Source organism: Peromyscus eremicus, chromosome 20, assembly GCF_949786415.1.
Source record: "Peromyscus eremicus chromosome 20, PerEre_H2_v1, whole genome shotgun sequence".
In the NCBI taxonomy this organism is placed as follows: Eukaryota; Metazoa; Chordata; class Mammalia; order Rodentia; family Cricetidae; genus Peromyscus; species Peromyscus eremicus.
In genome coordinates this window covers 27,345,138-27,371,816 of record NC_081436.1, presented here as the reverse complement: position 1 = coordinate 27,371,816, position 26,679 = coordinate 27,345,138, and the positions used below count along the sequence as shown (strand labels likewise).

The following is a 26,679-nucleotide window of genomic DNA, read 5'->3' as shown; positions in this document are numbered from 1 at the left end:
CAATACCATAGTGGAGCCCAGAGCCAACTTGCTGGACAGAGACAGGAGTGGGCGGAGCCTGAGCCTGCACGCAGGCTCAGAGGATGAGCCTTCTTATGGATTCTTGCAGAGTAGAGGCCAGGTGAGCCTTCTAGGTAAGTGTTGCCTATGGAAATGCAGGGAGCTGGCTGCCAGCAGGCCAGTGAATGGTCCATGAACCCTCTTCTCATCATGACCACTGCTTGCAAAAGCCGATGGCCAACCAAAGAATCACACGGAGATAAGCGCCAACAGCAAACATACGTCCTAGAACACAAAGATAATGTACTTATTAAGGCATACTAAAAGAAGGAACATGTAACCACAAGCTGAACAGCAAGTTTATCTGAAAGACAGAAAAACTTGAAACTTGACTTCAAGGATAAAAGATCAACGGAAACCTTGGAAGAATTCTCAGTAAAAGAAGCCAATCACCAAGAAAGAAGGAACAATAACAACAAACCAAGCAAACAAACAAACAAAAAATCAAAAACAAAAACCATTTTATTTACATTACATGCCCCAAATTTAAAAATCCAACAAAGACAGAAAGATTAGCCAAGTATGGGGGAGGGAGGGAGGGAGAGTGACTAGTTTAGGACACTATTAATAAGTGATTAAACTTCATTTTGTAGTGATAAAATGCCCTACAACTAGATCATGGTGATGGATACACAACTTGTTAATAAACTAAAAGTCACTGAAATGTATCCAATAAAAAGAATTTTAGCTGGACAGTGGCGGCGCATGCCTTTAATCCCAGCACTCGGGAGGCAGAGCCAGGCAGATCTCTGTGAGTTCGAGTTCAGCCTGGTTTCCAGAGTGAGTTCCAGGAAAGGCACAAAGCTACACAGAGAAACCCTGTCTCGAAAAAAAAAAAAAAAGTGAATTTTATGTTATATAATGTGTTACATCTCAATAACGCTATTGTTTAAAAAAAAAAAAAAACTCAACAGAGTTAGCCAGCAAATTAGACACAGATGAAGAGGGAGTTTATGAACTGGAAGACAAATCTGAAGAAATCATCAGGAGAGGCTGAGACTACAGCTCAGTGGTAAAGCTCCTGCCCAGAAGTGATCAGGAATGTAACAAGAGATAAGATATTGAGAAGCAGAAAGAACTACAAAAGGCTGTTTGCAGAGAGCCAAGTAGAGTCTAAGTGAAATCTCTAAGTCAGTGTTTGGAGACAGTCTACTTAAAATAAGTCAGAACTGGTGAAAGGTAAGTGTTGGTAAAGATTCTAATGTATAATAAGTAAAATAACAAATGACAGTTTACCTAAGCATGGCATAGCAAAATTGCAGACCACTAAAGACAGGAAAATCTAAAACATGAAGGAGATAATGCTAATGAATTGGGTGGCAGAACAATCAGAATCAAAGAAAGTGAAAGAGTATCAGATTTTTTTTTTTTTTTTTTTTTTGAGACAGGGTTTCTCTGTGTAGCTTTGGAGTCTGTCCTGGAATTCGCTTTGTAGACCAGACTGGCCTCAAACTCACAGAGATCTGCCTGCCTCTGCCTTCTGAGTGCTGGGATTAAAGGCGTGCACCGCCGCCGCCGCCGCCGCCGCCACCACCACCCCGGCCTAACTCTGAATTTTATGTACAGTTTTTGAAAATTAAGTGCAAAACAAGTTTTTCAGATAACCAAAAGTTTAGAAAACAGTTTAGTAGCAAGAAAACAAATAGCCTGACTTAAAATCAACAAAGACTCTAACTAGACACTTCTCAAGAAGGCATACAGGTTTGTAGAAAAACACTGAGTATCACTGGTTACCAGGGAAACGCTAATTCAGGCCATAATGAAATGTGGCCTGACATTAATTAGGATGATGATTACAAGACTGAAGTGCTGGGCAGGATGTTGGGGAAGGGAATGTGTGCATGATCTCATTTGAGGAGCAGAGACAGAATGGGAAGACCAGGAGCTGGGCACCAAGAGACATAGTTTCCCTTAGACAGGAGGGTAGGTCATTAAGATCTGTTACACAGTCCAGGGCCATAGTTAATACAATGTGGTTTTTTATTAGTAAGATAAAGTGTTTTAAATGTCTTCACTGAAAACTTGAGAGAACAAAAAGTTGATTGGCTTTGTTTAATTATTCTACAGTGTACTGTGTGTCTAAAGGTTCCCTGGCACCCCTAAAATACACACAACTATTATTAATCAAATGTAATACTTCTTTTGGTTTTACTTTCTTGTGGCAGGGTCACGCTTGGTAGCTCAAGTTGACCTCTAACTCACTATGAAGTTCTGAGGTTCCAGGTGGGTACCACTACACTGTTGTTTGGTTATAAAGGTTTCCTCCCCCCAAGTGCCAGTCCCCAGCTGGTGGAACTATAGGGAGCCTTTCTAGAAATTTTGGAGGATGGGGATGGAGATATGGGGACTGGTGGCAGGTTCTGTGGAGTTGCCTCTGGCCCTTCCTGTCCCTTTTCTTCTTGTCTTCCAAGAAGTTAGAACATCCTCTCTAGCAAATGTTCCTGCCATAATGTCCTTCTTGCCCAAAGCCTGATGCCAAGCAATGTAGACAGATACCTCTGAGACAGGGAGCCATAATATATCTTCCCTTATTTAAGTTGCTTATGTAGATCTTTCTGTCACAGCAACAAGAAAGCTAGTACACTGACTTCAAGTTTTTGGTTGATTATTCTGTGTTTGTTTTGGGGGATTTGGAGGTGTTTTTTTTAAAGATAGGCTCTCATGTAATTCAGTCTGGCTTTGAACTTGCTATATAGCCCTGACTGGCCTTGAACTTCTGATCCCTCTACCTCTGTCTTTTCCAAGGGCTGGAATTATAATCATGCTCCCCCACAATTAGAATATTATTTTGTAGTTTAAATAAATATATTTTTCAGATAAAATTCAGAGAGTTTTACCACTAACCACCCTTCATTAAATAAGCATGTAAAGAAGTTACTTCAAGAAGGAGCATGATGATGAAGGGAAGCCCAGATATAAGAGTGAGCTGAGAATTGACTTATAAGAAGAGAAATCTGGGACTGGAGAGATGGCTCAGCGGTTAAGAGCACTGGCTGCTCTTCCAGAGGACCCAGGTTCAATTCCCAGCAACCATATGGTGGTTCACAACCATCTGTAATGAGATCCTGTGGTCTCTTCTGGCCTGCAGGCAGACATACAGGCAGGATAACTGTACGTAATAAATAAATAAGTAAAACTTTAAGAAAAAAAAAAAGAAGAGAAATCTAAGTCATCTTATAAAAACAAAGACATCTGCCATGAGCCTTCTAGAGAGCTGGAGACCTGGGCATCAGTACATGCCAGGTAGAAGGGAGCTCCGGAGTGGGGGATCCAAGACCCTGCATTGTTAAGAAGAAGCTAAATGAGCGATGAACTTTAGACTCCTTTAGATGCTAAGGATGCAGAGGAAGGTTTCCAGGGAAACCACAGGCAGTTCTCAATGAAGGGACCACACGTGGGGCAGGCAACACGTGCAAAGGCTGGAAGTGGAAAGACACCAAGGATGCAGGGCTGGAAGGAAGGCAGGATGAGGTGGGGTGGGGTGGGCAGACAGAGAGCCTGGGAATCTACAGGGAGGTGAGGTGGGAGACCAGATACCAGAACCTTCATGGTTCTCGGTCCACAGTATAGGGGGCATGGATTGTAAGTCAGAAAATTCCTGTTGGAGAGTATGTAACTAATTTTATGTGACATCTGGCTGGCCCGTGGTACTCAGATGGGGAGTCAAACATTATTCTAGGTGTGTCTGTGAGGATGTTTTTGGATGAGATTAACATTTAGCCAGCATTTTTCTTTCCTCTTCTTTCATTTATTCCTTAGAGTCTCACTATGCAGCCCAGGCTAGTCTCAAGTCACTATATAGCCTAGATGAGTGCCTCCTGACCCAGACAGATTAACATTTATTACATTTATTTATTTATTTATTTAGGGGTGTGCCATGGCTGTGGGTGCATTGTGTAACATTATTACAGGAGAGACATAAACAAATATGTACTCACCCCAGATAGGAAACCACAACAGACCAAAGGAAAGATACCACCGAAGTCCAACTTGTTGAGCAAATGAGTTTTACTCATTTCAGGGTTCCTTAGAGAAATACGGGCATCCCTTACAGGACAGAAATGACTCAAAGACAGCTGGATCGCCAAAAGCTCATTCTAACATAGACAATAAGCTCAGGAAAGCTGGGAACCGAGAGCACACTGCACAGCCTGCATGCAGATCCACAGGTTGGAGAATGTCTCTTTCAGGCAGCTCAGCTGCTCTCTGTCTCTTTCAGGTGGCTTGGTTGGTCTGAGAGTGGGTCTCCGTAGTCCTCACTGCTTATACACATTTGCTAAGTAAGGGTCCTAGTGAGTTTAGTTGGTTTCAGGGACTTACTGAAGCTTTTGTGTTGTTTATTTCCTGAATTTAAAGAGCTTCCCTACAGGATAGACCGTTTCCCCTCCCTTCACAGCATCCTGAGTCCTGTGTCTTAACTAGCTTTAATCCATGATGGAGGTTTATCTAGGAGAAAATTGCTACTCAGCAGGGCAGGGGTCAGAGGTCAAGGGTAGCATATAGGAGTCAATTCTCCCCTTCCATCATGTGGGGCTTAGAGATTGAATTAAGGCTTAGCAGCAAGAACCTTTACTCACAGGCCCATCTCGCTAGAGCACAGATTAACATTTAAATGGGTAAGTCTTGATGAAGTAAACTGTGCTCCATAGTGTGGTGAGTCACTTCTAATCACCTGAAGGCCTGAATAGAAGGGAAACTGGAGGGTGCCTGAGCAAGAGGGAATCCTGCCAGCCCTAGCTTTGGGCATGGTTGCCTGTAGGTTCTTGCCTGTTGGCCTACCTGCAGGGGTTAGAAGTGTCAATCCCCACTATCATGGGCACCCCTCCTTAAAATAACCCTAGATAATTACACATCCATTTGATCTCTGGAGAACCCTGAGCAGTGTAGGACACTGGTGATGGATGGTGATCAGAGATCCCTGTCGTCCATTCTGGCCTTGCCTGGTCGCAAAAAGCAACTGGCGGGGATGGGATTGCTAAGGGTTGTTTTAAGGTATGGGAGCATCCAGTAAGTATAGCCTTGCCCTCACCACCTTCCATCAACTGGTCCTCACTCAGGACCTCTACGCCAGCACGATGCTGTCCTGTGACAGCAACAGAAGACTGATGTCATGTCTGCGGGGCTCCTGTGCTGGGGGAAAAAAGGCAGACTGGGGTAGCCAGGCCAACAGGAAGGTAGCCCTGGGCTGTGGCGTGCATGGTAGAGGACACCTAGGATGCAGATTTCCTGGACAGGAAACAAAGAGATGGGGAGAATCAGAGAGCAGCTCAGGCTGTGCACTGTAGACAGCCACAGGGGCCATAGGATAAGTTGAGGCAGGGCATAGCGTCCAGATCTCGCCATCTTTAACCATATTTGGCTCATCCATTTCTTATTCCATGCTACCCCTCATGAGGCAGGGGACAGGACAGTATTTCTGGGTGTCCTAGCATAAAGCTGGTTTCTGCTCCCTTTTTCAGTTGACTCTGGTATTCCATACAGGCATGGTGTGGCTGTGAGGGGTCCATGATGGCATGGGAGACTTTCTGGAGCACAGCCAGCCCATTCCCAAGATGAAAACCTCTGACAAACTTCTGTTTGGAGATGTAGGAGGTCCCTGTGGCCCCAAATCTTGTATGAAGGAAAAGTGGTGAAATGAGATTTCGGGGTAGCTCCCCCAGACACCACCCTCAGGCATCCTTGGCCTGTGATCTCGCTCCCCCACTCCCTCAGCCCAAGCTAAATGAACTTGCTTTTCACAAAGACAGCACCTGCAAGAGTGAACCACAAAGACTATGTATGGCTCGTCTCGGTTCCCCTCAGCACTTCCATGGTTCCAATCCTGGAATAGCCACCTGCCACACCGTGAAGTAGCTCAGGTGCCAAGGGTTGAGCCTGCCAATACCCCACGAATGAGTCTGGGAGTGGACTCCACCCAGTCAACCTTTCAGATGGGCCAGAAGCCCAGCTTCAAGTGAGATCACAGTCCAGAGCCCCCAGCAAAGCACCTGAATTCCTGCCAGAGGCACCAAGAAAAAATGAATGTGCTGTTTTAAGCCCCTACATTTGAAAGCAATTCTGCCTGCCACACTGAAAAACACAGGTGGGTAAGGCCTAGCTTATGCGTGAGCTGGGGTGGGGGCAGGGTACAGGAGGAAGCTAGACTGGAGAGAAAATAATGTGTGAGGAGGGGAGGGCTGGCCCCTCGGGAGCACGGAAAATGGAGAGCCTGAGACCTGCTCTCCCCAGGCTGGACTTGGTTGCCAGGGAGACGAGATTCCCAACCTGGTTTCCAGGCTACTCTGACTTCCTCCTGATGCTTGCGGTCTGTTGGTTTTCCCTATCAGGATTTTTGCAGGCAAGAACAATGGTAGCCATGATTAGCAGAAGAAAGGGCTTTTTAAAAAAAATGGAAAATGAATGGCCAAAGTGTGGCCCGGCTCCTGTAGCCTGGGCAGCCTCCCTCAGGAAGGGGGCTTTGACTACCCTCTTCCAACCTACCCTGGCCCATACTGCTGTTCCTAGGGCCATGGGTTAGCAAGGACAGTGGGCTTGACCCTACCTGAGACACTCTGCTGAGTACTATGCAAAAGACTGTGTGTTTGTTTATTTACTTATTTATTTTTGGTGTGTATCTGCAGCTGTGTGTGTATGTTCATGTGGAGGGGGTACACATGTGTGTACATGTTTGTGGAGGTCAGCAGTCAACGTGGGTGTGGTTCATCAGAAACTGTCCATCTTGGACTGGGCATGGTGGGACATACCTTTAGTCCCAGCACTCAGAAGGAAGAGGCAGGCAGATCTCTGTAAGCTCCAGGCCAGCTGGGTCTGCATATCGAGTTCTAAGCCAGCCAAGGAAAGAGAGAGAGGGAGGGAGAGAAAGTACACTGATTTTTGAGGCAAGGTCTTTCCCTCGCTTCAGCTCACCAAATAGCCTGGTCTGGTAGCCAGTGGGCCGTGTCTCCATCTCCCCTGTGCTGGGATTACAAATGTACCCACAGAGATTAGAAGAGGACATCAGATTCCCTGAGATTGGAGTTACAGATGATTGTGAGTCACCATGTGGGTGAGGGAATCAAACCCCGGTTCCCTACAAAATCAGCTTTCAACTGTTGAACCAACTGTCCAGCTCCCCATGCCTCTTTTTTTATGCAAAGGACTGGTAAATTGGAGCTGCCTCCCAACACTCATGTCAGAACCAGGGACAGCACCAGGGTCCCATTCTGGGTGCCATTAGCTGCCCAGGGCCCAGGAACCCCAGAGCTAGACAGAGGAGAGCAGATGGCAGGGATGAGGGGTGAAGGGTCAGCTGAGGCTTGCTGCTTTAGTCAGTGCTGCCAGGATCCCTTCGACCAGTTAGAGACCGAGCTTGGAGGAGTCACATAAGATGGCCCTATTGCAGTGGCTAACACCCACAGCATAAAGAAACCATTGTTTCCTAAACCTTCCTGGTGACATGCCCCACCAGGAGCCAGAAGAAGAGATACATGGTGAGGATGTCATGTGGCCATGAGCCAAGCCTGCAGCTAGGCTTGGAAGGGTGAGGAAGACTCTCAAGACCCTCAGAGAGTGTGTGGTCCTGCTGACACCTTGACTTAAAAACTTCTAGCCTTGGTTGAGTATGGTGTCACACATCTGTAATTCCAGTACTTGGAAGGCTAAAGCAGGAGGATTGCCATAAGGTTAAGACTAGTCTGGGCTACATCATGAGTTCTAGGCCAGCCTGGGTTACAGAATGAGAAAGAGCTTAGCTCAAAAACAAACAAACCCAGAAACCTTCTAGCCTCAGCACGTGGCTTGGGAGTATCATTCTTGCTTGCTATTCACAAGACCCTGGCTTCAGTACAGGACAACAAAACCTACCTTTAGCTTTGAACTGTATGAGATAATGAGAATAAACCTCTCCTGAATTAAGCATCTAACATGTGGTGCTCTCTCACAATGGTTACTTCAAGCTGCCATGCTGCCTCTTCAGCTTTCCAAATAGGCTGGCCTGGTAGCCAATAGGCTTCAGGGATCCTCCTGTCTCCACCTCCCCTGTGCTGGGATTAGAAGTGTGCCCATGACCAGTGGCGCCTCTTCAGGTTGAACGGTCCATCCTCCAACATAGATGTTTCATTATGGAAAGCTTTGTGGCCAGAAAAAGTTGGAAGAATTGAACAACCAGCACCCACATGCCCAACAGCACATGCTCTGTTAGCTTGCAAGGTGTCTCCCTGTCCCTCCAACCCTCCCTCCCATCTTGCCTTCTTGAAAGGCTTCAAAAGAAGCTGTGAACATCTGCATAGTTCCCCTGAGACCTCAGCATGTGTGTCATTGGCCATTCAGCAGTGCTCTGTGATATCAGAGGTAAAAATCTCATTTAGTAAAATGAGTGAGACATTCCACAGCAAGCTCTGTCAGCTACACGACACTCAAGGCCCTCTGCAAATCAGACATTGCCATCACACACACACACACACACACACACACACACACACACACGCACACACGCACACACGCACATACGCACACGCACACACACACACCCCAAATTCCCTCCTGCTCACTCACAGTTTTCCTCCTTTCCTAAGGCAACCATTAGGAAATTTGAAAAGTCTTTATTTGGACTGGAGAGAGATGCCTCAGCCATTAGAGTCTAGGCTCACAACCAAAAGGGTTGTAGCTAAGTGCTGTCTGCCCTGGCCCTGGCCAGAGGGGAAATCCACGTTGTCTTGGTTTGCTTTCTTTTGCTGTGGTAAAACACTGAGCAGAACCAACTTGGGGAGGAAAGGATTTGTTTCTGCTTTGTTTTAGCGTACAACTTTTAGGTCACAGTTCAACATGGAGCGAAGCCAGGGCCGGAGCTTAAGGCAGGAACCTGGAGGCAGGAACTGAAACAGAGGCCATGGAGGGGTGCTGCTTACTGGCTTGCTCTCATCACTTGCTCAGCCTGCTTTCTTACATAAATCAGGACACTCTGTCTCAAGGATAGCACCATCCCCAGTGGACTGGATCCTCTCAAATCAATCATTAACCAAGAAAAATGTCCCCACAGACATGCCTAAGGGCCAATTTGATGGAGGCATTTTCTCAGTTGAAATTTCTTCTTCCCAGATGGCCCTAGCTTGTGTTTGTTTAGTTAACAAAAAAAGAAAAGAATAGAAAAGAAAGAAGCCTAGCCAACACACATGGTATGTTCTTTTGTGTCATTCCCTGTCATGTGTACAACCTAGCAATTCGTCCTTTGCCTCGCTGAGGAGCACTTGCTCAGATGAATATCTGTGAGTAGGCTTGTCGTTAGGTGTTGGACACCAGCAGTGGTTTATTACAATCAATCCATGTGAGTCTATTAAATGGGTAACAGGGATTTATTAAGATATAAATTGAAGAAATACACTCACAAATACAGAACAGAGTAGACAGATCAGAAGTCGTCCTCTGATATGACCTGGAGCAAATCCACCTTGCAGGCAGGAGTAGGAAGAAGGGGCATGTGACCCTTCTCCCTCCCCTTAACAAAGGTCACAAACAACAGCAGAAAGCACTGCCTCCTTCCGGCCCTATAGCCCAAGGTCATGGGCAGAGCAAATACCACTACAGTGGTTCTTACACCCCAGGCCTTGGTGTGGACAAGAACTTCCCAGGCTCTCCAGTCAATAGCTGGGTGTGGATTGTCAACTCTGAAGTCAGGTGACATTCTAAGCAATTGCTGGGCTTGCAGTGTGTGTGTGTGTGTGTGTGTGTGTGTGTGTGTGTGTGTGTGTGCTCTATACTGCAACCACATGGGTGTATGCAGTGCTGCACAGGACACCAACACTTTCTGTGATATTGATCAGCTCTGGGAACTCCCACATGGTCCCTCTGCTTCCTAGAGTCTTACCTTTTCCTGCAGTTCTTGCCTCTTACAAGAATATCTGAAGCCCACACTGAGGGTGCTCGGTGCCATATGCCCTGACACTGGGTCACATACAAAGAAAAGACAGGGTAAAGCGCTCAGTGGGTAAAGTGTCACACAAGAGTGAGGACCTGAGTTTGGATTCCCAGAGCCCACATACAGCTGGGCACAGTAGGGCTGTATTCTCAGTGCTCTCATGGGAACTGGGAAGTGGAGATGGAGAAATCCCTGGCATGTGTGGTGGTGAACAAGAGGCCCTATTCCAAACAAGGTGGAAGGCAGGGACAGACCCTCGACCTCCCCAGACATTTGACCTCTATATGTTGTGGCACATGTGTGCATACACACACACACACACCATGGAGGTTGCATGGTAAGAGAGGAAACAAGGCAGTCAGCCAAGAAAGCTGAATTTTCTTTCAGATCCCCCACTGCTGTGAACTAATCCTATCCCAGGAGAATCCACCCACTCTCCAGATAGCATTAATCCACTCCCCTCCAGGGTGAGCCCCAAGAGCTTTCATGAGGCCCCACCTCTTAAAGGTCCCACCCCTCAAACCGCCAGATTTGGATAAAGCTCTGAGCATATATATGAACCTTTGGAGGACAACCCATACCAGAACTATAGCACAAGGGAACAGGCACCCTCTCCTAAAGGAGAAATGGCCAGAAAATGTGAACAGACTGTTCCCAGAAACATTCACTCGTTCGTCACTTCAAATTCAAGGTTTCAAAGTTTTTATTTATCATCTTTTTAACCTGTGTCTCTTTCCATAAAATGCTGGGGCGGAGGAAGACATCATTGTTAACATTCCCATGTTTGCTTGCTTTGTGATGCTTCAAAATTACACTGCTGTCACCATGGACAAGAAGGCTGCGACTGAACTCCTGCGTCCCTTTGCAGGTCATCTCGTCCTGACGGTGTCACACGAGCTGGGCCTTCAGAGAACAGCATTCGGAGGAGGCGGCTGCCTTTTTCTACGTATCCTTTCTGTGAGGCTCCTGCCAACGTGACACACAGCCAGGCGTTTTTATCTTGTTTTCCATTTCTTAGGGTTTTGTTACTGCGGCTGTTTTGAGAGGTAGGTGTGTGTAAGAGAGAGACAGAGAGAGACAGAAAGAGACCTGGTCCATGGACAGGCTCAGAAATCCTTTACAACTTTAAACTCCTGATTCCTTGTCATCACCTCCTGAGAACCGGATTACAGGTGTGCACCACTCTTGCATCTGCCAAGCTCAAGGGATTTTTTTTTTAACCTACCATTTTTACTGTGTGTGTAAGAATGTCCACATTGCCGGGCGGTGGTGGCGCACGCCTTTAATCCCAGCACTCGGGAGGCAGAGCCAGGCGCATCTCTGTGAGTTCGAGGCCAGCCTGGGCTACCAAGTGAGTTCCAGGAAAGGCGCAAAGCTACACAGAGAAACCCTGTCTCGAAAAAAAAAAAAAAAAAAAAAAAAAAAGAATGTCCACATTATTACAAAGCCAGAAGTCCAAGGCAAGGTGCACTGACAGATGCATCATCCCTGTGCCTCCACCCCTTCACCTGGGTTATGTGTCTTATTTCTTTTTTGCCAACACTAGAAACAGTTGCTTGTGTTGGCATTCCCCTCCTTAGGCCAAGTGCGGCCATCAGCAGCACACCGACATTTTTATGTATCGGCACAGCCTGAAGAAGGACCCGTGGGCTCTTTTCTCGGGCCATGGGATGGTGGGGGAGGGGTCATGCACGCACCAGTGCACCCAGACAGCCAAGTAGCAGTGGCCCTTGGGAGGTTCCCCACCTTAGCTGGTACAACTATCACTACAAGTGAGAGCTTGGTGTGTGCCATTCCGTGCGCATGTGTAACCTTTAGAATGGGTTCCTGAAGTGGGCAGAAAGGTGTTCCGTCTGCAAGTATCTGTGTCACTGACAGGAATCTCTCCCTGCAGGCTGTGAGTCCTCTGAATCCAAAGTGTACCTTCTGATCACCTAGAGCTGTCTGTCTCGGGGAGATGGTTTTTCCTGAACAAGAAGATCCTGAGCTTCAGTTCGCGGAATCAGGAGATACACGAATGGTGCTTTCTGGAAACTGTCCATTCGTGATTTCTGATTTTTGTTTTGTTTTGTTTTTCCGGACAGGGTTTCTCCATGTAGTTTTGGTGCCTGTCCTGAATCTTGCTCTGTAGACCAGGCTGGCCTCGAACTCACAGAGATCTACCTCTGCCTCCTGAGTGCTGGGATTAAAGGCGTATGCCACCACTGCCTAGTGATTTCTGATTTTTTTTTTTTCCTATCTTCCCCTCCTAGACATCTAGGAGCTCCTCATCACTCAGGAAAGTTAACCTTAGCATATAAGTTACACACACACACATCATTTTGTCCTTTTATGTTCTTTCTCTGTTCCCCTCTCACCTCTTTCTCAAACTGTTGACATCCCCCTATTGTTCTTATTAATCCTGTTTGCCCTCCCACACTCCAGGGCAAAGGGCTCCTTTTTCTGTAAGGCAGGGTTGTCTGTGTCCCCCTACCCCTCATCCCCCAATCCCCCACCCCCGCAAGGAGGTGGGAGATGCTGTCAGAAAGGCTTCCCTGTGTGGCTTCTTAGGGCTCCTGCTGACACGATGGGGCCTGTGGTCTGCAGACCCCCCAGCCAGAGGTTCCTTTGCTGTGAGTAAGGCTGGCTGGCTTGCTACCAGAGGCTGCCCTGGGATTCACAAGTTTCTGTGCCTCCTCCTCCCCATTTCTCCCTAGCTTCTTGGGAGCCTGGGAGCCTGGAAGCCTGGGTGGCCTTGGCCTCGAGCCGAACCTACAATTTCTTTCCAGGTTGCCTGGATCTCCACACTATTTCTCTTGCCATTGTACTTACATCCTTGGGCCCCTTCAGCCTGTCCAGCCAATTCCACACACCTGAGTTCTTGGTAATGCCTAGGAAGAGCTAGGACCTCAGTGTCAGGAAAGCACTATCAGAAACATAGACAGACATGTTAGGTCACAGACCCTCTAGCCGCTACCCCGCTGCAGGCCCTCCCTCTGCGGAGTTGATAAGCAAGTGTGATGCTGGGTGAATGTGACCTTGCAGCTCTCAGAAAGTACTCCTCCCCACTCCTTAGACCCAAGACAGCCTTGAGTTATAGCTAGACTTTTATCACTAGCCTCCCGGCGGCTTCCAGCGCATAGGCTGGGTCACGTGGTGTGGAGCACCCCATTTCCCTGGGAAGCTATAAAAGGAAGAAACCCCCTTTTGTTTCCTGGATCTGAAGGGAGTTGAGGGAACTGGAGGGTTTCTCACTCCCTTCAGGGCCTGCCATGCTGCCTCGTGTTTGATACTAACTCTCCATGGGTGCTAGGAACCAAAGGGAGCTGAGGCTCTTTCCCTTCGGGACTGCCTTCGTGCCCCTGTTCTCTTTCCAAGAGGAGCTCCACCCTAGACCTGTGGGCTCATTCTCCTCCTTCAGGTTGTGGTGTTTCCTATTGAATTCCTCTGAAGTGTAATTTCATCTCCACTTCCTTTCTAGGAACTTTATCTGATGATGCTCGTGTCAGAATACACGGAATAAAAACAATTTCACAAGCTCTATCAGCTTTTCAATTATTTATTTACTCTGTGTGTGTGTGTGTGTGTGTGTGTGTGTGTGTGTGCGTGGATCTGCATGAGTTTATGGTGCACTATGTGTGTGCAGGAGCCTTCATAGGCCAGAAATGGACATCAGATCCCCTGGAACTGGAGCTACAAGCAATTGTGAGCTGCCTGATGTGGGTGCTGGGAACCGAACCCAGGTCGTCTGCTGAGTCATGTCTTGGCTTCAGTTTACCAAGCAGTCTTGATTTCTCTCAATAGCTGGCTGAGATGAACACAGGCTCATGTGTTTCGGTCTTAATTACTAACAATAGCTCTCAGACCACACGTTATACGTCACACAGTAAACACACCTTCACACATGTAGGAATGTCAGTTACAAAGCGGTCATAAAGGATTAATGAGGCTGCAGCCAGTTCAGCAGGTTCTAAAGAGGCCTAACAGGAGGCTAGCAGAGGTGAGCAGAAAGCAGAGACTAGATGCAAAGGTAAACTCTGCATGAATTAGATAACAAACCCTGCTGGAGGCCTTGAAGGCAAGCCTTAGGGTCAGAGTTCATCTCTCAGGAAGGCACAGCCTAATAAAAACCATTGTTTATACAATATGGAGTAGCCTGATCTCCACACTCAGTGTCCTGGAGCAATGACCTAAACATAGTACCACCAGCTGAGGTGCATTCCTGAGCATCAGGATACCTCCATCAAGAGGGCAGGGGATGGTGGACAGACAGGGATACTCCAGGAGAACTTCAGCAGGTGTTTAAGGGTCCAGTGTTTCTGTCGTAGCTTTCATGTAGCTATATCAAGGCTGGTAGCACCCTAACCCTCACTGGCTACACACACTGAGACTCTGTGTCTCCTTATGCTGGGGCTTGGCACAAGCTGGGTGATAAAACAGGACATCAGGACTTCCCAGGGAACAGGAAGTGTTCCTACTGAGCTGACACCCAGGCAGAACCCAAGCATAAGCATTTAACAGCACACATGGGCTGTCCCTAGAGGGTCTGGATCCAGAGAACAGAGCTTGGGTCACCTTCAGGCCTTAGGGAGCTCTAACAGCTCCCCCTAAAATGGGACCAGATAGGCATACTGAAGGAGAACACCTCTGTGCTCCCATCCCCATTCTGGACCTTGTCTACCTCACCTCTGTGTGTCTGCAAAAGAGCCGTTATTTCTCTGCTAGAGCAAGCCCTGTACCCTGCACCATGGGAGGAAGACACTGCTCAGGCCTTAGTTCTCCAGCACAGCCTGAGAAAATGCACCCCAAGGCTAAGGGTCCCTGTCCTTATCTCGGAGCCACAGATTCAGGGCAGAGCTCCAGGAAAGTGGGAGATGCTGGGCCCTAGAGCCGTACTGAGGAGAGTGGCATGCGAAGGGGGTTACACTTGGCTGTGCAGGAAGTGCTAACTCTATCCGTCCCCCCCCCAGCCACTGCAGCTTCCTTCTCTCTACCCAGGCAGCTGCCACAGCGCCACTGTCATGACCTTGGAGAACAGTCCCAGCTCGACTGCAGCCCTTTCCCAGGACGGAAGGTCTCGTGGCTGTGATCACAGGAGATGCGACCCACAGGCAGAGCCGCTTAACCTCCCTGGGACCTGGGCTAATGTGACAGTGCCTCCTCAGACCTCAAAGAACCTTCTGGTGCCTAGTGCCACCTGAGCCTCTCAGAGATCAACAAGAACCCTGGGAATTGCCCGAGGTTAAATTTGCCACCCAGCACAAAAGAAGCTGGTTGACATAGGCTTTCTTATTGAGCAACAACCATATCCAGTGAACTTGTGTGACCCTCTCGGTGCCCCTTAAATATGGAGCCCAGGCCCTGGCAGAGGGAGGGATCTGGCTAGAACCATCAAGGGCACTTCTCTGGCCTCAGCTAGGGATTCAGTAGGTTCCTGATTGTATTGACCCACTGAAGTCTGAGGAGCCCTCATGTGGAACCTTCTGGAATCTTTGGAAAGTATGTGCCCCTCCTCCCCCTCCCCCAAACACACACAAAGAAGCATTTCCATCCTTGACAGCTTAGTGGCAGCCCACAAAACTCAATTCCAGATGGAGACAACATGATCGGATGTGGAGCAGAGAAATGGGAAGATGCCAGGTCCCTGGTGCCCAGCTGATCCACATGACCAAACTCTCTCCCAAGCCCTGAGCTCCTAGGCCTCTAACCAGGGGCCCTGCCTAGTATAAAGAACCAGTTTCCGGCTCTCCCCACACACAGCTGCCTCCCACTTTGTTAAGTTCTGCAGTTGTCTCCATCTTTCCTCCTGCTTGGGGTGACGTTGCTCTTTCTCTAATTTCCCAAGCCAAATGCACAGCTGATGAATGTCAGCCTTCTTTTTTAATACGTTCTGGAAAGCAAGCACAGCTCCAGAGGGGCCCTAGAGAGGAGGAAACCCATAGAACTGTTTGTCTGGGGCTTTTTATATTTCTATGGCAGACACTGGACAAAAGCTGAAGCCATTTCTATTAAGACTGCATAGTTCTCTGAATGACAGACACCCCACGTGTTTCATGCCTGTTCTCCTGGCCCAACCAGGTAGATGGCATTCAGGGGAGTAGCCACATTGTAAAGATACGAACCCTTCAAAGAGGTGGTGATGGTTAAGACAGGTCATCAGGGTAGGTCTTAATTCAGTAAGAAGAGATCAGAATGGATGGAAGGACACACAGACAGACACAGCCTGGCTAACACCTTTATCTTGGACTCCAGACTCCGGAATGCAGAATAAATCTCCAGTTACTTAAACTGCCCAATCCATGGCACACATCACAACAACCTGTAAAAGGGAGATGGTGTGGGTGGGGTGCCCACCACAGAATCATCAGAGGTGCCAGGGCAGAAGGGGCTCCATGCCCCCATAGCCACAGCCTCCCTTGCGAAGCGAATCAGTGCACCTGTCCTGTAGAACTGAAGGCAGGGACATGGCAGAGAGCAGCCAGACTCTAGCTCCTGAATTTGTGGGGGGTCATTCCTGGCTGCCCATCATCCTGCCTCCCTGAAGAAGCCACAGCTGCTCAGTAGCCTTCCAGTAAATCCCATTTCTACTCGAGGAAGCAGGGACCATCCCTGCTGTGGGTATCTAGGAGCCCTGGCAGACAGACAAAGCACCGTAATGAGGAGTGGAGGGATGCCAGGCAGACAAAACACAACCCACAGAGATGAAAGAGCTTGTGACAGCCCACGTTTCACACAGTACTAAAGGAACAGTACAAAAGGTCTCTTGGGTCAGTTGTCGTAAAATGCCCCGGAAGGCACGGTCTTGGGGGTTAGAGCAAGGTACTGGAAGGAGTGGCCCAGGATTTTCCCCCACCAACCTAAAGGATCTTGTTCTTGCTATGGCTATGTCCAGGCACCATAGTCCTGGCTGAGTCCACCTGCAGGGGTGTAGGTCTGCGGCAAGCGCTTCCACCCTCAGCAAGTGTTAGCAAACAGGCCAGGGCCCAGTAGGCCAGCAGGTGGCAGGGCAGTTTCTTGAGCACTCCGTCTTCCTCCCTGCTCAGGGCCCTTCCTCTCCAGAAGATTCTCCTCCCAGAAAGTAAGCAGCCAGGAGCACCACTGACTTTCTCTACCACTAGATGCCTCTGACTAACTTTGGACTCCTGCCCGGTCGTGGGGTATTCAAGCTGGAAGTGAAACTATACAGGAAAGAGTCATACGGTGTAATTTTACATTAGCAAAAGCCTGGTGAGCACATTCAGGAATAGGGAGGACTCCATTGGAGGTTGAGCTGGATGTGCTTGCTGCATTGAGGTCTCTCCACGGAGGTTCTATGTTCGAAAGGAGAGCTCCAGAGTGGCAGGACACTCACTGCTCCACCAATGGGAACCTAAAATTGACAGTGGACACAAGCAGCTGAAAACCCCAAAACATTCAGCTAATAAAGAACCTCTGAAGGAGAGAAACACTTGACCAAGGCCTGCAGTTAGGGACAGGGCCCATCTACCTCCCCTCCAGCGGATCAGTTCATGGACTTGGCAGGAAGGATGTAGGAAATAAACAAAACTTACCAGTCTCCGGGTCCTCTTGAAAATCATGAGACACCTCCCCAAGTTTCTAAAATAGAAACCATTGCAGGGGAGAGGAGACTCTCCAACCAGCTGAGCTGGCCGCTGGGCAGTCTGGGAGCTCAAAATATACGCTTTCATGAGTGGTCACGCATGCTGGAGTGGGGATCGGGGTGACACAATTGCCTTTGAGTCACTCCTGTTCCTGTAAGTAACCCCAATAAACTCATGGGTTTGCTAAGCTAGACTTGAATGGAATGGTGTCTATGGTCTGTTATCAGTGCCCTAAGTGAGGTGAATGGACATTTCTTCATATCTTTCCAGGAAAGATCACATAACAAACCTGCCTGTGCTCGCTGTTAGCAATCTTGCTCGGAACACGTTGCCATCTGTCAGAGAAACCAAGCAATATGGACAAAAAGATGCCTACCTTCCTTGGGGAGTTTGGGACAGGCTCCAGGCCATCACTGCTTGGCTTTGTGTTTCTGGTTGCCCACAGCATCCCTGTAAGAGTGGAACAGACGAGAGGGAGGTGACAGAGAAGTGACCTAATTCTACTCTTTAATCCTTTAGCGTGTGCCCCATTCTTGGGGGTGAATAAATGTACCCACAATTTCCAGGACCCCTCCCAAGTCCTCTGGTCCTCAAGGTAAGGGTAGACAGGACATGACCCCAACCAGCTTGCACCCCCAAGGTCTTGGCAGTCAGCACCATGGCCAGAGGCACATGCCACTCGGGGATATTTGCCTCCCTCTTTACTCAGCACACCACCAGGCAATTGAAAGGCAAGGGTGAGCAGGGAATGACAGTACCTACCTTGAATTTAATCCCAGCACTCAGGAGGTAGAGACAAATGGATCTCTGTGAGTTCGAGGCCAGCCTAGTCTACATAGTGAGTTCCAAGAAAGTCGAGGCTATGTAGAGAGATGCTGTCTCAAAAAAAAAAGCAGAAAATGAAAAAAATAAAAGCAAGTTAAGGAAGGCAGGCAGATAGACAGGCAGGCACGGGGTGACTGTCAGATGGTTGGAGTGATTTCAACTTGAGCTCTCTGTTCGGACGGCAGTGTTGCTCCTGGCACACGTGGCCAGGCATCTGGAAATGTGTTCTCAGCAGCAGGAAGTAGCAATTGCATCAGCCCCCTTATCTTCTACGCCAGAGTTTTCCTGCCAGCTCTGAATCGCTCTTTAGACTGAAGGCCCTTGGCAGTTTCCCATGGCCCTGCTCAGCTGACCCACTTGAAGATTCTGCAAACGCGGCCGATGCCCAAGCACTCGTCTTGCTCTCCCAGGTAGAATGGGAACCCCACAGGAACCTCGGAGCCACCACCTCAGAGGACACTCAGGCATCCTATTTGAAACTTCTCCTTCATACTGTGTCTGATTGCTATGGGCCTGTGCTGGCTGGTCTGTGTCAACTTGACACACAAACTAGAGTTATCTGAAAGGAGGGAACCTCAGTTGAGAAAATGCCTCCATTAAGATCCTGCCATAAGGCATTTTCTTAATTAGTGATTGCTGGTGGCAGGGAGGACCCAGCCCATTGTGGGTGGTGCCATCCCTTGGCTGGTGGTCCTGGGTTCTATAAGAAAGCAGGTTGAGCAAGCCAGGGGAAGCAAGCCTGTAAGTAGCTCCCCTCCATGGCCTCTGCATCAGCTTCTTCCTCCAGGATCCTTCCCTGTTTGAGTTCCTGTCCTGACTTCCTTCAGCGATGAACAGCAATGTGGAAGCTTAAGCCAAATAAACTCTTTCCTCCCCAACTTGCTTTTTGGTCATGGTGTTTCATCACAGCAATAGAAACCCTACCTAAGACGGAACCCAAGCCTTCCATAATGTAATCTTTCCTGAAATGCCCTCAAATTCCATGAGGAAGATTCTCTCAAGTGTAGTCTGTGGGCAAGAGAGCAAAGTTAGGAAGCACAGCCCTTATGGAAGGCATAGCCCTGATTGGAGGCACAGTCCCCACTGTATGGTCCCCATTGAAGGGCACCTGGACTGGGCATCTCGCTGAACCTGTTCCCTAGCTGTGAGGTTGAACCAAACTGAATGTGGCCTTAAGATGTCCCCAACATTCAAGTCCTCAGGTTGCATTGACTCAGAGCCCAATTGAAGCCTAACTCAAGAACAGGCTTCTAGCGCATCACATCGGGGACACCACCCCAGGTTGCACCAGTCAAGTTTTGGGCTCACTCCCACTGTGAGGACCACCCAGTTTTGAATCATTATTTGTGCCTGTAGCTGCTAGCTTTAACTTACCCAAGGGTTTTCCTTTTAGAAGTAGGTAAATCCTGCTGTAAGGAATAACCATTCTTATAAAACGCTTCCCTTAAAAGAACATGGCTTGCAGCCGCATGCAGAACCCACCAGGCTAAGAGCTGAGGCTGCTTCCAGAAAGGCATGGGCCCTGGCCAAGATAACTTGCTGTCATACAGAGAAAAAGCCAGCGTGGTTTAGTTGGACTCCCAAGACATGGGGAGGAACAGGAAGCTACCAGTGCCCATTGCTGCTCCCAGGAGGAGAGCAGAACAGGAGCTGGGGTCTGCCTCCTAGCCCACACCCCAAGGCCATCTCAGACAGCCTGACTCTTTGTTTCTCCTCCTAAAATGTGCTTGAGGGAGTTTGAGCCTCAGTGTATAGCAGCCAATGTCTGAAAGGTAGACCTCTGGGTCCTTAGAGCCCCAGCTGAAGCTGAGGCAGCTGGCGGGGGGCGTGGTGCATGCAGGAACACGAGGGGGGGGTGTCTCTGCCGCAGCTGGGGTCATCAGGGGTCATGCTGCTGCGTGAGGTACAGAGAAGCCCCTACTGCTGTCCTGCTCTGAGCTCTCTGTGAGATGGCCTTCCTGATCTCAGGAGTCATCCCGCTCTGTCCTGGTTCACAGCTTGAGGCATGAGCAGGTCTTGACTTTTCTCTCCCACTTCTCACAGAGGATCCCAAAGGAGGAACAAGGATAAGCCACCAAGGTGACTCTTTCCCCAGTCCAGCAGGGCCTGCCCTCCCAGAGGCGATCAGAGCTGCCAACAGTAGGGGGCTTGGGTAGGAGGTGCTGGGTCCCAATAGGACCCCTTCACTCCCTCTAGTGGGACTGGGACCCAAAGCGTCTTACCTGAGATTACATCATCACATCTGGCAGAGTCCACGTGAGATGCCCCACGGCTCTGCCTCCTGTCTCCTGCAAGCTGCCCACTCTGCCACGAGGCCCTGTGTGCCTGGGGCTGGCTGCTGCGGCTTCTCCAACAGCTGTTGTCCCAATCGCCACAGCCCACAGCCTCCTGTGCATAAGGTACCCTCACCATAGAGCCCTGTCTCAGCTCAGTTACCTGTCCCCCTCCACAGGCAATCTTGCCTTCCTGGGCCTGTGGGCCAGGCCACTCCTTTGCAGGCTCCCACTGTCCCTGCTTTGGGGGACAGGCGTGTGGTACAGACGTGGGAAGAAAATGCTGCCTGTAGACCTGAGACAGTGAGAGAAGACAAGGGGACAACTCAGGAACATGAAGCCTCTTGTGAAGCCACACCGCAGAACTCAAGCCTTCCTCTTAAGCAGGAAGCAGCCTCATTATCGGCTTCCTATTTGGTGAAGAGTGTCTTTGTCCTTGCTCTCCATTTTTAGAATCTTACCACATCAGGGGAGGGAGATGGCTGCCTGACCAGATGCCATAAATGACAGAGTGTCCCTTGCCTGTATATTTTCCAAGGGGAATGCCAGTAGCCTGCGCAGTGGTGAGGGACATTAGAGTTGGGCCTTCACTGGCCTCTGCAGAGAAGCAGGGACTGAACTCGCTGCTGAGAGAGGAGCAGCTGTGTATCCAGCCTTGGAGAGCCCCGTGGAGGCTGGAAGACCAAGGGTACAGGGTGAGGCCTCACCATCCTCTGCTGTCCCCTACAGGGCCCAAGGAAAGGGGACTGACTCTCCAGGTTCATTTGTGTGGCTGAGGGGACCTAGGGACCAGAGAAGGGATACAGCATGTTCCTGGGATGTGGGTCAGCTGGGCGGAAGTGTTCCACAAAGGGGTTTCTGAGGCTGTGGTGGGTATCCCTCATGGGCTCATAGAAAAGAAGAGGTGAGCCCATGACCCACCCACCATGGCTGCCTCTAAGTGCAAGTTCTCAAGAAGAAGAAGGTGCCTGCCTGACCCAGGAGAACCTATACATCACCTCATTTCCCCACCTACCCCCAGGGGACGAGGATCTGGGCTCTGCTTCCGGGAGTCCTAGCCAGAACAGGGAGAGGGTTAGCTACAGAGAATGGAAGGAACCCAGCAGGGCGATGAGCATGAAGGCTGGCACATCTACAGACCATGTCTACCCCAAAGGCCTGGTCTCAACCCAGACAGTGGACGCTCACCCCAAAAGCTGCCTCTGTCAATTGTTGCAGCTCCAACGTGCCCATCTCCTGGGTGTGTTTCTAATTCTCAGTAGTACCCTTGGGGATGGCACGGCTCTAGATCTGACACCATGGTGTCCCCAGAGGCCAGGATGGTGCCATACACACCTCCAAAGACAGTAGCTTGCAGCCCTCAATATCGCCCCTGCCTGCTCAGCCTTACCAGTTACCTGATCGCCTCACTAGAGGGAGCAGGAGTAGCCAGGAATTCCCTGTCCACAGCCAGCACTGAGGTCTTGAGTCCAAGACTGCTGCTGTCAAAGAAGAACAAAGTGGGGAGGGACCCAGAGTCCAGTAGCGTCCTCAGAGCCCAAGGAGTCAGATAACAAAAGCAAAACCAGAGTCCCCAGACAGAAAAGTCTGCAAGCCAGAAGCCAGGTGACTAGCTGCTTTCAGGGGCACTCAAGTTAGGGAGGAAGCCTCTGCTAGAAGGAAGATGCAGTCCAGGAGCAGATTTCCTGGACCCAGGCTCCAAGATGGCTCTGGGCATTTCAGGACCACTAGACTGGAATCTTGGGCTCTCAGGGGACATGTCCTCACTCTGGAGGAGGTATGAGCTCCCTTGGGTCTGCTTAAGAGGCCATGCAGTGTGTGTGGGGGTGTGTGCAGTGAGCCACAAGAATATATTATAGAGATATAGCTGTATATAATAAGCTATACCTTGATCGACCAAGGAGTCCTTCAAGAGGGAAGCCATTTATCAAGGAATATTTCATGTTATCCAGCTTTTAATATGTATCAGCTGTCTTCTGCTATGAAATCCTTGTGTGCTCATACACTACTAGGCCATATGGCAAACAGCATAAGCAGCTCAGACCCCCTGCTGATCTACTAGGTAGCACCCCTACAGAGCCAAGGAGACTATAGATGCATAGCTTTGTTTCTTGTGCAAATGAAGCTCATGCCATCCCTTGCCTTCAGGGCATTGCAGAGCTATTGACTGAGAACAATAGGGCTTTTTGCATAACCAGGTGCAGTAAAGACTGGAGCAGAGTTCCTGGGTAGAGCAGAGTCAAGTGGCCGGAGAGAAAGGAATGAGGCAGATCTTTTGTAGCATGTGGCTCAGGCTGAGGAGTGAGGAGCAAAGGAAAGTTTTTTTTGTAGATTGTAGGTGAATCAGGTCAGGAGAGGAGAAGAGGGAGGAAAGATGGAGGATAAAGGAACAAGGGGTGAGGATGAGATCAAAAGTGTAATTGCTTAATTATTACTAGGGCTATGAGAGGACAGAAAAAGAAGGGACACAGAGGAACTGAGAGTCAGGACAGAACTGAAGCTGTATAGACAGAATTTTGTCTTAGAGAAATAAAGTTAATGGACAAAAGAGCATGGTATATATAGAGTCCTTTCCCTCCGACAACCCCATATCAAACATAGCATTTTCCCCAGGACCCTGGGAAGGATTTTCTCAGAGCAGGCCCCTGGGAAAATTCCAATGGGGGTGGGGTGGGTAATAGGGAGGGGATGAGGATCCATGCATACTAAACACAGTGATTCCCACCCATACTGGGATCAGAGCTGAGGGAAGCAGGTATCTGCCATCAGGGCATCAGGTAAACAACCTCATCTCCACCCCAGGACCATCAACCCTGGCTTAGCTGGACCAGACTCAAGTAATCTTTCCTGTAGGGCTGGGAACAGTATGTGCTGGGCCTGAGAGGGGTGTATATAGCCCTGGGAACACTGTGTATCTCCAGTATTGATGCTGTCAAAGGCAGCCAGGGTGGCCACACCACCACCACCCCTACATTTTCCTAAAGGTTGCTGTCACTCTTTGGAAATTCTCACCAGCTCAGACCTGGGTGTATGTGGCCCCGGAAGAGGAGGAACTAGGCTCACAGGGAGACTGCTTGACAGAGCCTAGGCCCATGGGAGGAGGCTGTAGTAACAAGCCTACTTCTCCCTGCAGAGTCCTGGAAGGCCCTGGCCCTCACCAGGTCAGAGGGCCCCTGGAGGAAGCAGCTGGCACATGGAGGTAAGCACATGGCCTGCAGAGGGTGGGACCAGAAGGAAAACCAGAGGAGATGTTGACCCTGGCTTGGGAAGAAACCATGCCTGTGAGAACTTAGGAACAGGTATGGGGATAGAAGTGCAGGTCAACAGAAGGCTGGGTAAGTTCCCAAATGCGGGGAAGGAAGACAGTTCAAGGGGAGGCTGAGAGGCACAGCATGTGCATGGCTGAGTCATCAGAGGTGTCTTCAGCGGCCCAGAAGGGACCACCTGTTGGTCATTTGTGGCGCTCTTACCCTGCGAGGAAACATCACGAAACACGACAAAATCCACTAACAAGAGTTTTATTAAGATGAGGGAGAGAGACAGATGTGCACAGGCCTGTGGAAAAGACACGTGAGTAAAGATGGAGCCGGGAATCATGGCTCCGACAATGCTGAGGCCTGGAGGCCCAGGGGCCAGGACAGGACCAGGTGGTTCCTGAGGCCAGCACTCACCTTTTGTAGTCCCCACCAGGCAATAGGAACAGCTGAGGTGGGCAGGACACCCAAGGCCAATATAGTAACTTCCCCTTCCTCTCTGTCCCCGGAGGTCCTTGAGGGAAGTGATGTTCCTGGCCTGGCGCCACCTGTAGCTGAAGACTGATACGAGGCCCATTGTTTGAGATTAGAGCTGGCAGGGACCACGGGAAGCCCCCAGTAATGCCCTGTGTCCCACTTACTGCAGACCCAGAACCCCGAGTGAGGACAGCGCCAGTGGACAAGGACAGCGCCAGTAGACAGATCAGCCTGCGCCAGGATGAAGGCACTCAGGGTCGTCCTCCTGGTCTTGCTGCTAAATGGACAGTCAGGTGCGGATCACCTCAAGAAGGGGTTGCCTAGTCCATGAACCCCTTATCCTAGGGACGAGGAATAGGCATGGGGAGGAAGATGGGGGGCCTGGGGCTCCTTTCTTTTGCCAGCTGCAGGCTTGGCTGCTTTGGCACTGCAGGGGTGGGGGTGGGGAGAATTCTGTCTCCTTGTGTAAAATAAAAAGGATATGGAAAAGAGGCCATGTTAGGTTCAGGACTTAGCGCTCAACCCCGGGTGTGTCCTCTGCATCTGGATATCCAAGGCTCACAGATGTCCCTGCACCACCAGGGTGGGCCCAAGAAGAAGATGGAGATGTGGACTTGGGGCCAGAGAGCTACGGCTACGATGATGACTATGAAGAGGAAGAAGAGGAGACCAACATGATCCCTGGAAGCAGGGACAGAGGTACCCACCCCAGCTGAGGGCCCAGCTTCCTGCTCTGCACAGAGCATTCCTTCAACACTTGCCTCCTGTCCCAAGGGTAAAGCAGAGCAAGCTGCTGGCATTCAGGCCGGGAGCCCAGCATGCCCACACCACACACAGGCTCTCCCCTCAGGCTTCAGCGTTCTCCACCCTGAGCTGACACTCGGGTCTGCTTCTCTCAGCCCTCTCTGCTCCTCTGCTTCCCCTCCCTTCCTGCTTCCTTAGCCTTGGACTCCACCTTATCTGACCCCCACATTCTGTAGCTCTTCTTAATAGCTCGAGGCACAGGCTCCTGCAGGAGGGCTGATGAGTGACTGGTGGTGAGGGCAGGTACTCGGGGATGGCCCTGGAGGACCACTCTCAGCCTAAGCTGCCCTGCTGTCCACAGAACACCTGCAGTGTTACACCTGCCAGGCAATACACAGCGGGGAGAGCTGCAACCAGATACAGAGCTGCTACCACAAGACCTTCTGCACCACATTCATCTCTCATGGCAACACTGGTGAGCGTATGGCGTGGAGTGGGGGGTCAGAGAAGGAGCCCCCACTGACACTCGTGCCCCGCCCTCACCACCTCTTCTCCAAACCCCCTAGACCAAGGTCTCCTGACTACCTACTCCATGTGGTGTACCGATACCTGCCAACCCATCACCAAGACGATATCTGGCACCCAGATGACACAGACTTGTTGCCAGTCCACCCTGTGCAATATTCCACCCTGGCAGAGCCCCCAAGTCCAGGACTCTCCGGCTGGCGGGGCAGGCAGCCCCATGGAGGGTGGGGTCAAAAATCCTCAAGATGGCATTGCAGGTAGACCCCTGGATGTCGGAGTCAGATATCCTCAAGGTGACAGGGTTGGCCACCCGCCCCAGGTCAAGTCTGCCAATCCTCAGAGTGGTGGGGCTAGCTTGCCCAAGGGTGGCAGGAATAACCAGCCCCAGGGCAGTAGGTCAGGATGCCCTCCAGGCTGGCCCAAATTTGGTGATACAGCCCTCCTGCTCAGCCTCCTCACTAGTCTATGGGCATCAGGGGCCTGAAGACCTGCCCTCTTCCTAGCAGGATACCCTGGCCTCCCCCCACCCCCCACAACCAGCTTCAGAGAATAAACTTGAATTTCTTTTGCAATCCAGCCAGTTGTAGCTCCTCTGGCCATTCTCTGCCCTCAGTTTCACCCCTCAGGCCTCCTTGCCTTCTTCTGTCCTCTGCCCACGGGCAGCAGTGTGGGGACCACCTCAGCCTCCGGTCCAGGTGTCTGTTGCCCGTGCTCTAGGGATGTTCAGCCTACAGGGGCCCCGCCCGCCCAGCTGCACAGAGCTCATAACAAGCCTGTAAGGCTCGTTCTCTTCCTGAATTTGCCAGCATGAAATTCTTCCCCGGAGCCACCACCTAGATAAACTCAGTCCTTTCATAGGTGTGAGATGCAGGGTGAGCCTCCAGCGACCTGGGGGAGAGGGGGTCTTGAAGGGAGACCAGGAAAGTTGTGAGACTGAGGTAGAGCGAAGGAGAAGGAAGGAGAGAGAAAGCAGGAGGAAGGTCCAGCTGCTGAGTGGGGGATTTCCCAGCTGCAACCTGGCCAAGAAATCCATCCTCTTCTGGATTCCA

General features: G+C 50.1%; 1 protein-coding gene and 1 long non-coding RNA gene across 2 annotated transcripts; one reads left to right on the top strand and one right to left on the bottom strand.

Annotated features, from left to right (window-relative positions):
• Nucleotides 1–17,480: 17,480 nt before the first annotated feature.
• LOC131896440 (uncharacterized) lies at nt 17,481–18,648 on the bottom strand. The gene is made up of 3 exons (XR_009375449.1): nt 18,295–18,648; nt 17,909–17,982; nt 17,481–17,527 (listed from the first exon to the last, which is right to left on the bottom strand). It is a non-coding gene; the product is annotated as an uncharacterized LOC131896440 (long non-coding RNA).
• Nucleotides 18,649–24,337: 5,689 nt separating this feature from the next.
• Gpihbp1 (glycosylphosphatidylinositol anchored high density lipoprotein binding protein 1) lies at nt 24,338–26,175 on the top strand. The gene is made up of 4 exons (XM_059247906.1): nt 24,338–24,654; nt 24,944–25,060; nt 25,467–25,580; nt 25,672–26,175. Exons 1-4 carry the CDS (start codon nt 24,603–24,605, stop codon nt 26,112–26,114), a joined length of 726 nt encoding a protein of 241 aa, XP_059103889.1. The 5' UTR covers nt 24,338–24,602; the 3' UTR covers nt 26,115–26,175.
• The last annotated feature ends 504 nt before the right edge of the window (nt 26,176–26,679 follow it).